Source organism: Sapajus apella, unplaced genomic scaffold, assembly GCF_009761245.1.
Source record: "Sapajus apella isolate SASKATOON/1434 unplaced genomic scaffold, GSC_monkey_1.0 scaffold1, whole genome shotgun sequence".
Classification (NCBI taxonomy): domain Eukaryota; kingdom Metazoa; phylum Chordata; class Mammalia; order Primates; family Cebidae; genus Sapajus; species Sapajus apella.
Genome location: NW_022436941.1, coordinates 73,246,066 through 73,256,795, shown reverse-complemented (window position 1 = coordinate 73,256,795; position 10,730 = coordinate 73,246,066). Strand labels below are relative to the sequence as shown.

Below are 10,730 nucleotides of genomic sequence, written 5' to 3'. Positions count from 1 at the left end.
GAAGCTGTACCTGTAGCTGCCCCTTCCCTTACATGCTCTGTTCCAGGGAGCTGGGAGTTTTATCCATAAGCCTCTGACTGGGGCTGTAGCCTGTTCTTCAGAGATGCCCTGCCCAGAGAGGAGGAATCTAGAGAGGCAGTCTGACTACAGCAGCTTTGAGGAGCTGTGGTGGACTCCGCCCACTTTGAACTTCCTGGTGGCTTTTTTTAAACTGTGAGGGGAAAACCCGCCTACTCAAGCCTCAGTAATGATGAGTGCTTCTCCCCACTACCAAGCTCAAGCATTTCAGGTCGACTTCAGACTGCTGTGCTGGCAGCAAGAATTTCAAGCCAGTGGGTCTTAGCTTCCTGAGCTTTGTGAGGGTGAGATCTGCTGAGCTAGACCACTTGACTCCCTGGCTTCAGCCCCCTTTCCATGGTAATGAATGGTTCTGTCTGGCTGGCATTCACAATGCCACTGGGATGTGAAAGAAACTCCTGCATATTGCTCGATGTCTTCCCAAACAGCCATCCAGTTTTGTGGTTGGAACCCAGGGCCCTGGTGATATAGGCACCAGAGGCAATCTCCTGGTCTGCGGGTTGTGGAGACCATAGAAAAAGCGTAGTATCTGGGTCAGAATGCACCATTCTTCATGGCACAGTTCCTCATGGCTTCCCTTGGCTAGGGGAGGGAGTTCTCTGACCCGTGTGCTTCTCGGTTTAGGCAGTGCCCCACCCTGCTTCGGCATGCCTTCTGTGGGCTGCAGCCACTGTCTAACCAGTCCCAGTGAGATGAGCCACGTACCTCAGTTGAAAATGCAGAAATCACCCACCTTCTGCGTTGCTCTCGCTGGGAGCTGCAGACCAGAGCTGTTCCTCTTCGGCCATGTTGCCAGCCATCCCCTGCATCCTTAGTTTTAGTATTCACTAATGATTTTCTAATTCTATCATTCCTTTTATATTTATAGTTTTGAATTCCACTCTAAAAAAGAGCTTTCCTTTGTTCCCCATGTATTTATTATGTCAATATAAACTCATGGAATCTTTTTTTATGAGGTGTAGTCTGTTTTTATCATTATTTCTTTTGTTGCTCAAAATAAATTATTTCATTTTTATTTGGTCAGTGGGAGCTCCTTCAAGCTGGCAATTTTTTTTTTTTTTTTTTTTGACAGTCTGTTTGTCAACCAGGCTGGAGTGGTGCAGTGGCACTATTTCGGCTCACTGCAAACTCCACCTCCTGAGTTCAAGCGATTCTTGTGGCTCAGCCTCCCAAGTAGCTGAGCCTACAGTCACGTACCACCATTCCTGACTAACTTTTTAATTTTTGTATAGATGGGGTTGTACCATGTTGGCCAGGCTGGTCTTGAACTTCTGACCTCAAGTGATCTACCCTCTGCCTTTCAAAGTGCTGGGATTATAGGCGTGAGCCACCACACCTGGCCCGTGTTCTTTTGATATGTTCCCATTATTATTTGTGCACTTCCTTGTTTTCTGATTTAACAAGATGTTCTAGGTTTATATTATACTTTTCTTTCCCAAGCCCGGAAATCACCCTTTTTTCTAAGGAGCTCTGGTTTCTTTAAGAGGAAAATCATATTTAGAAAATCAAGGGTGCTGGAAAGTGCTCAATCCTTTTGCTTCTTGTCTTTCTCGTAAACAGAGCTCAAGTTATACTGATAGTCTAAGTACAGTCCCACACTGCCGGGCCCATTTTTGTCTTTGCCCCATTCCATATTTAACTTTGTTCTCCAACAGTGAGAATACTTGCTTCTTTGCTGCTTTTTTTATTCTGGCAAATATATTATTTAAAAATTTATACATATTTATTGCAGGAAATTTTTAGCATAAAACAAAAAGAAGAAAAGAAAATTACCTGTATTCCCACCCAACAATAGCCACTGCAGAATATACTTCTATTCCTTTTTATTTTCTGAACATATATGTATAAAAGTATAGAAATCGTGTATTTTATACTTTTATTTTTTAAATGAGATTGTAAGTTAAATTGCTAAATGTAAAATCTTACACTTGTGTGGTATTTTTTCTCCTCTGCCACACTATCAGGAGTATGATTTCAGAGAATCCTTCTCTATCAGGTAGATATGGGCTTCATTACTTGCTTTGATTTGGAGGCTGAGAAATCTTGGGCAAGTTATTTCTGAGCCTCAGTTACCTTATCTGTAAGATGAGAGTAATAATAAATAATTTTATTATAAGATAATAATATACATAGATCACCAATTATAGACTTCTTAGCATGACAGGCAGTCAGCAAATTGTAACTATTTTGCAAATTATCAAAGCAGTTATTTACATGTGTAGATAAATAATTCATTAATAAATGTTCTATGTTGAATATATTGTACTAGATTAAAGCATTTTTGAGTGCAGGACTTGCGTTATTATATACTAGTAAATAAAAATGTTGCCTGGGTGCAGTGGCTCATGCCTGTAATTTCGACATTTCAGGAGGCTGACATGGGAGTATTAGCTGAGGTCAGGAGTTTGAGAGCAGTCTTAGGCAACATAGTAAGACACACCTGTCTCTACCAAAAAGAGAAAAAAATAGCCGAGCATGGTGGTATGCACCTGTAGTCCTAGCTACTCGGGAGGCTGAGGTGAGAGGATCTCTTGAGCCCAGGAGTTCGAGGCCGCAGGGAATTATGATTATAATCATGCCACTGCACTCAAGCATGGGTGACAGAGCGAGACCCTGTCTCTTTAAAAAAAAAAAAGATAAAAAGTTTGCAGTAGATCTCTTTAAAATAAATGGGCAATATGATAACACACATACATATTTATAACATATTTAAGGCAAAGCTGGTTGTACCTGCACTGCATATAAATCCATAAATTAGGAATCACGGTTTTATGTGCACCAAAAGATTGATGAATACATGTGTTATTTGCTGTCAGAATGTGCTGGATAAGCCTGTTTTTAGCTTTTTCGCTCGTAACAAGTAAGGAAAACATTGACTTTCCACAGGCAACCAAATATTTGTTTTGCTGCTACTTACTCGTTACTGTAGACTAAATAATTTCCTTGCCTTTAGCAGCATAAATATGGTTTTTAGTCCAGACTTTAGACACTTCGGCTTTAATTTTATGCCTGTGTGTATAATGCCACATGTGTGCCTGTATAATAAAATTGTGAATACTTTATCTTCTGTTGTATGGTGAAGAGACTCATTGTACTCAGGTATACAAAAATGATTCCAGAAGAAAAAGATAATGATATCTGCTAAAAGGAAAGGGAAAGGAGGAGAGTGCTGGCATGGAACAAAGAAATATAACTCTCCTAAAGAAAAAAGCAGACATTGAAACTCCTAAATGTTTAAAACAGGGCATTATGTATACTTTTCAATAAAATCTGGTGATAGCAGTGGTAAAATGTTTCATCAGTATGGCTGTACTCCTAGGTGAAAAAAAAGATGGAGACAAGGGAAAAAATGAAGTTAATGAATAAAACAAATGTTATCTCAGATCATGGCCCTGTATGTGTGCTACTAAGGAAAAATATAAGGATTTGCAAAATATATTTGTTTTCCATTTATTTTTATGAAGGAATTAAAGAAATTATCAGAAAATACTATAAGGGAACAAAGCATTTTAATAACTTTCAAACAGTGGCATGCTGATTTGTACTACAGTATGCAATGAAGTTCATTATATTTCAAAGTCAAGGATAGCTAAATCTGCTTCAGCCCCTTAGCATTCTATATTACCCTTATCTTACCATTTACAGCATGAAAGTCTAATGCTCTATTTACATGATGGTATATACCACTATGAGTTTCTGACAAACATGGCACATCTTGTTGGTAGTTCATTTATTTGACAAATACTTAGTCTATGTCTACTATGTGCCAGACACTCTTTTGGACAATGGATACATCATGTAACAACATATATACCTCTGCACCCATGAACCTTACATTCTACCTATATTTGCAAAGTTCCTAGCACATTGTAGATTTCCTCTCATGGTCATAAGATGTCTGCACCAGTTGTAAGCATCGCATCCTTGCAGAACAGCATCCAATGCAGGAAGGAAAAATTAGAAGCAAAAGGGCTTTCCCCTTTTGGGCCTTTCTCGTCATAGGAAAGAAAATCTTTCACAGAACCCTCAAACATCTGACCTGGACAAATCACTGGCGAAGAGTGGAATTTCTTAAGTTTAAGCAACCAGAAGTAAACTCCTATTACCATGACTACCAACTCACCTGCATCTGTGCCATGTGCTTGCCTTCCCACCTGTAACTAAGGATGAGCTGTTTATAGTCTTAGGTCAGCTCTTCCACTTGTGCCTTAGATCCTACCCATGCCCCCATCACCTACTTGTAGACATTACTCCAACAGTTCTTTTCTTTCTGTCCTGTATTATCAAATTTCTTTTCTTACTGGATTTTCATGCTCTTTCATCAGCATGAAAACATGCAGTAATTTCTCCATAAATATATATATATATATATATAAATAATAAAAATAAATAATAACATGAAAATAAATTAAAAGCATATTTAATAAAGGTAAAATAATAAATATAAATGAATATATATATTATCTTGTCCCCACAGCCCCCTCTAACTAATGTCCTTTAGCTCTGCTTTCTTTTTTCTAGAAAAACTCCTTAAAGAAATATACATGCTTGTCATCTCCAATTCTTCTTTTCCCATTTACTCTGAAATTTACTGCAGTTAGGCTTCCATTCACACACAGCTGCTTAACCCTCTTCTTAAGTGATTTATTACCAGGTTTTATACTGTTGGTCACTTCCTCCTTGAATTACTTTCTTTACTTGACTTCCAGTTGTTTTTTTTTTTTTCTCATATACTATATTTATTTGACAACATCTTTAAATCTCATGGATTTACATAGCATCTATTACTCATAATTTCCAAAGTGTTTAACAGACATCTTAAACTTAACATGTCCCAAATTAAGCTATTGATCTTATCTTCCAAACCTGCTCCTCTTGAAATCATCCATGTCTTTGTTGATTTTGGAATCTTTTAGTATTCCTCTTTCTTTTCTACGCCATCCAATTGATCGGCAAATCCAGGATCTGTAGGCCAGCCAATTCCACTGGTAGTGCCTGGTCAGAGCCACAGTCATCTCCCGTATAGATTAGTGCAATCGTTTCATAATTGATTTCCTTGTTTCTACCAGTGACCTCTTAAAGTCTATTCTCAACATAGTATCCAGGATGGTCCTTTAAAAATATGTCAGATCTTATCATTCTTTTTTTCTTTAAACCCACCAATGGATTTTATAAAAATTAAAGCCTCTACATTTGTTTAGTAAACTCTATAAAATCTGTACTCTCTCCCCTTCTGTTTACCTCTCTGATCTCATCTCCTTATACTTCTCTCTCATTCACTCTGTTCTAGGCACAGTAGTCTCTTTGCTGCTTTGAGTACACATTTGGCATGCTTCCTGCCTCAGGGCTATTGCTCATGCTGCTACCTTTTCTGGACTGCAATTCCTCCAGATATTCACATGGCTTATACCCTTACCTCGCAGGTATTTTCCCAAATGTCACCTTCTCAATGAGACTTTCTTTGACCACCTCTACCTGGCACTCCCGAATTGTTCTTTTCCACTTTGTTCTTGTTTGTGTTGTTACCTTATAATATACTATATGTCTTATTAACTTATTGTATGTTTTCTGCCTTGCCTAGTAAAATTTTTGTCTGTTTTCTTTATTGTTGCTTTCCTAACACAACAATGTTTGGCATTCTCCAAAAAAAATTTGGAGACTGCATAAGGGAACCCATGAAAGATGAACTAAATAGCTTAAAACATTTATAATACATCCTTTGATACTGAGCATTAAGTTGCCTAAACCACTTCTCCTTTTGTTAACAAAAAAGAAGTTAGAATTATTACTTGGCCAGTCTACTGTGTCTAAGTTCATACTTGTGAAAAACTTTACACATTTTTCCCCTGCCTTTTTCTCATTTCTCTCTGACAAGAACCCATGAGAAAGGTAGGACAGCAGGTATTTTGCACAAAGAAGTTGTGCTCAGAGAAATAATTGATGTTTCCCCAAGAGCACCTACAGAGCTGATAGGACCTAGATTGCTTGATAGCAACTGTAGTCCTCTTTCCATAATGGTAACAGTATGAAGTACGCTATTTTGCAAAATACTGTATAATCCGTCATGTGAACTAAGAGAGAAAACTTACCTTCAGAAAAGTGATTATGAATTGGCCTTTGTGGGGTTTTTTTGGCCTGTCATTTGAATGAAAAAGAAACTTGATACATATTTAAGATTCTGCTTTTTTCTATATCTTGAATCAAACGATTTTTATAATAATTTATAAATTTGTTACTGATATCTTATTTACTGCCAGTATATACTTTTAGTAGAGTGGAATACAGAATATATTGCTTTGCTACTAGATTTCTCCACATTTTGCCCACATTATTCCCATCTTTTCCCAACCGGAAGTTATCTCCTATAGCAACTATTTAAGCCAAAACAGTCAAAATACTCAAAATTCTAATTAGATTTGTAATTTTTAATCAATTGAGTTAAGTAAGAAAGCATGATTGTTAGCTTTTTTTGGTTAGATAATAGAACAAGATGTTTGTAAACTCTTTTACCTAGAAAAATTATTTAAAGTAACCAAGTGTGCTAAGATACTAGTATGTTAGCTATGTATATATACATAGACATGACCACAAATGTGTACACATTATATAATGTATATAACAAATAAAATAGCACTAAAACTATAATGAATGCAATTTATTCTGTTTGACATTTCAAAATGCATTTCTAGATTTTGTGGCCCCTTTGGTAGATACTAGGGACATTATTGCTTCACTTATCATTGCATTATGGATAAAATAGATGTGCATATTCACAAAACTTGGAGAATAGTGCGATAGGTATTCAGATTAACTATTCAGTGACAAAAAGACAGTGGCTACCTTCATGTTCTAAATGGAACTAGAAGATAGAGCAGATGAAGGCAGATGTGTTACTCATCTGGGACTTAAGAATGAATATATCTATGTTGAGATATTTATTAAGGAAACTACTATTTCCATTTGCCCTGATTAGCTTTTTCAGTTTTAGAAAGTTACCTGTCAAGTTTTACTTATTTCCTGCAATTAGACAAACAGTTTCTTTTCCATGTGCTTTTTATATTGGCATCATAGATTAAAGATGGTTTTTGATTGGCAAGATAAGTAGTCAGTCCTCGCAGCTGATGAGGACTTAACATTTTTGTCATTACTGTTCTTCTAATGCTTAATCTGCCTGATACAAAAGAGCCAAACAGCATCTTAACACCAACTAGAGCTCAGCTCAGCCTAGTACATAGGTCTGTATGACCAGTTATTATTTCCTTAAGACTTCTATTTCTATTTCTCGTTTGTCTCTGAGTACCTTCTTGTATCTATTGGCCAGTTATTTGACTTTCTTTGATCCTTTGTTTTTTAAAAACTAAAAACATTTCTCGTATCAGCAACCTGTGATAGTCTATTCCAACCATATTTCCATGTATCGTCTTACAGCTGCTTCCTAAAAAGGAAACATTCCCTCCAGCCAGCAACTGTTCCACCTTGTTTCTCATCAGTAGGGTTGGCACCAGTTCAAGTTCTGTCAACACTGTTCCATCAGATAAAGCTGTTACTAACATAAAAGATTAGGGGGCTGGTATGCATACACACTATTCAAGCACCAATGAGCAGGCTAATAGCATTCTTATTGTTCCACTGTTAGCCTGCCTGCAGTCTAGTCTAATTTGGCTATACCTTAGTGCTGGTGGTGACACTTGCCCATGCATATATCAGCATCTGTCTGATAATAGTTGAGTCCTTTGGATAAGAGTGCATGTTTTCTGGTTTTCATTGACAAAATGGTTAATAATTAAGCTTCTGTAGAAGGTCTTTATATAAACATCATTTTAGTAAGTTAAAAGTCTAATTCAAAGATAAGCAGTATGTCCACAATCTGTTATTATCTGTACCATTTCACTAGTTAGTAACAAAATTGGATAAGCTTCACTTTTAGAAAATGTTATGTGGCATGCTGAATTTCAGCTGAATTTCAGCTCATCCAACATAATGGTGATCTTCTAGAAAGAAAAAAAAGAAGTGTCAGACAGAAATATTTCCTATGGGCTTCCCCTCTTTGTAGAAAGAAATCTAGCATTACACTTTTCTTTTTTTTTTTTGGATACAAGAAAGGAAAGGACTCTGGGAAGAGCCTTAAACATCATTTTGTTCCAAAGGATAAACTTTCATTTTGGACATTATCAGTCAACCAAACTGAATCGCCTTCTGTGTTATGTGATCAGTTTAGTTGTGTCAAATCAGAAAAGACTTAATCAAAAGCTCCAATATTTTAATTCCCTGCATTTATTATGGTCCTTGCCAGTTCTGCTAAGTGCTCAGGTATGCACAGAGAGTTTCCAGACAGTTATATCATCTTAATTATTTGCTTCATCTTTATTCTCCTGCCCTGGACCATTTGTGAGCCTTTAAAAATCTTTTATCCTGTTTAAGGTTTAAGCTAGAGGCAGATCTAGTCTCTAGATTAGAGTTTAGAGCAGGGTTTTTCAAATTATAGTTAGTAATTCACTGGTGAGTCGTGAAATCAATCGTGTATCTTAGCACTTTTTATTTAATGGAATGGCATCGACTAGAAAAAAATCATAGTATATCACATGTAGTGATGGTTTTAAATATTGTCATGATATTTCAAATTTTTTTGTATTTGGATAACAATATGAAATTGCCATTTTTGTAGGTAAACGCCAATATAATATCAGCAATTTTGTTTGGTTCAACCTTATATATACAGTTTTATCTAGCAGATGTATACTAAACATATATGTGTGTAGAGTTCAGATGAAAAATATTTTTTCTACATATTTTCAGTCAAGAGTTCAAAAGCCACTGGGTTAGAATAAATGTCTAATAGCACCATGCTACACCAAGAAGAAATCCATCCGATGCTTACCTCCAGATCTGAAACAGCTAGTTTCTACTGGGTGGAACAAGACTAATTCATGGGAAACAAATATTTTGTAATTAATAGCAAAACAGTGTTAATAATTGTAGTTTAGCAGTATTCATAATAAACAGGCAATATATTCATTTCAAGTGCTAAAATATACTGTGCAGATGAACTATAAGATTCAGAGACATTCAGAGTAGTGAGAACTAGTATCATCACGAAAATCTTCCTTATTGAGGGAGGTAAAATGTAGAAATGAACCTGACTAGAGGGGAAAGGATAGAAAATTCATATTTCTTCTCTATAACATGAGTTTAGTAATAGTCTACAGAACCTTGATTCCATAGTAGAAATAACCTGTAAGACAGAAATCATGAATAGTAGATAATTTTTATGAAATGGGATCAGAAAATAGTTTAACTTTGAAAACCACTGATGTGGTTAAATGTAGATGTGGTCAAGGATATACTGATTGGGAAGACTTTTTAAATCTCACTTAAGAGCTTAAGGTACTTTATGGAAGAGGTTTAATTTTATTTAGACTTTTTTAGATATGATTTTTTTAGGAACATTGGGAAATGGAGAAATTATTACCTCGAGGAAAGTGTTATTTTACTTTGCAAATAAAAAACATCCAGAGGTATTTTTAGAGACAAACACAATTTATTATGTATTAATGGGAGCTTAGTGTTTGTTATGTTTTTCAGAGTGAATTGAATTAGATTTAGATGGCAAAATACTGGAATATCCTCAAAACAAATCTGTTCTTTGTACATTTCTCTTGCAAACTCCACTCCTCTCCCTTTAGATTTCTAGTGTGAGCCTTATGTCCTACCATGACTGTTTTAGTCACAGTTTTTTGTTGGGGTATTTTAACAACCTGCTAACATGCTGCCAACAATCTCTGTTGCTAATCTCAAATCCTGCCAATATATTCTGTGTGTGGCTTTTCTTAAACACAAACACGATCATGTGTCAATCCCCTTCATAAAGTTCTTTAATGGCATCTCATTTCCTATAGCATAAAATCCTTTGCATGGCATGCAAGGCCTTACATGGCCTATAATTTGCCTGCCACACTAATCTCATCTTTCACTATGGATCCCATGTTCAATGAAGACTAGATTTTTCTACAATTTATTTCACACTTATATATCCAATGAATATTAACCTCCATATTCAAGTTGTTGTTTAAAATCATTTCTCTAAGATTCCTGTCCTGGTCACTATTTCATCATTGGACAAGTGTTTCTCAAACTTTTCTGCACATTGGAATCACTTAAAAATTCCAAGGCCCGGGATCTGAGACCCAGGCTTCAGTACTGTTTTAAGTTCCCCAGGTAATTCTTAGCTGAATTAGAATGTGACTAGATTAAACTGAGCTGTGCTGTAAATGAATACCAGATCTTGAAGATAATACCAAAAAAATATAAACTAGTTTAGTAATAACTTTATATTGATTACATTTTGAAATAATATCTTTATATGTTAAATTACAATTTAAACCTGTCATAATTTCATTTGTTTTCTTTTAGGTTTTTAATGTAACTACTAGAAACTTAAAATTCTACTTATGGCTTACATTATATTCATGTTGGGCATTGCTGATCCAGAACAAATCACAATGATACTAAACTATTATATAAATTGTAACTAATAGTAATATATGTTGTCTGTCTAATGTATACATATGTGTCTTTTTTAATCTTTTTCTGCCTCATTGAAAAAGTAAACTTACATAAATTTTATTATACTAGAATTTTACCATGAAATATTA

General features: G+C 35.6%; 1 protein-coding gene across 3 annotated transcripts in view; it reads left to right on the top strand.

The window, feature by feature from the left end:
• CWC27 (CWC27 spliceosome associated cyclophilin) overlaps positions 1–10,730 on the top strand; it is a 270,125-nt gene that overhangs the window by 180,349 nt on the left and 79,046 nt on the right. The window contains exon 12 of one of the 3 annotated variants that reach the window (XM_032279760.1): positions 3,161–3,360. The exons of the other annotated variants lie outside the window; for them this stretch is intronic. Within the exon in view, the coding sequence (XP_032135651.1) occupies positions 3,161–3,210 (50 nt within the window). The 3' untranslated portion in view covers positions 3,211–3,360. Of the gene's footprint in view, positions 1–3,160; positions 3,361–10,730 lie in introns of those variants that run through there. 3 annotated transcript variants of the gene reach the window in all.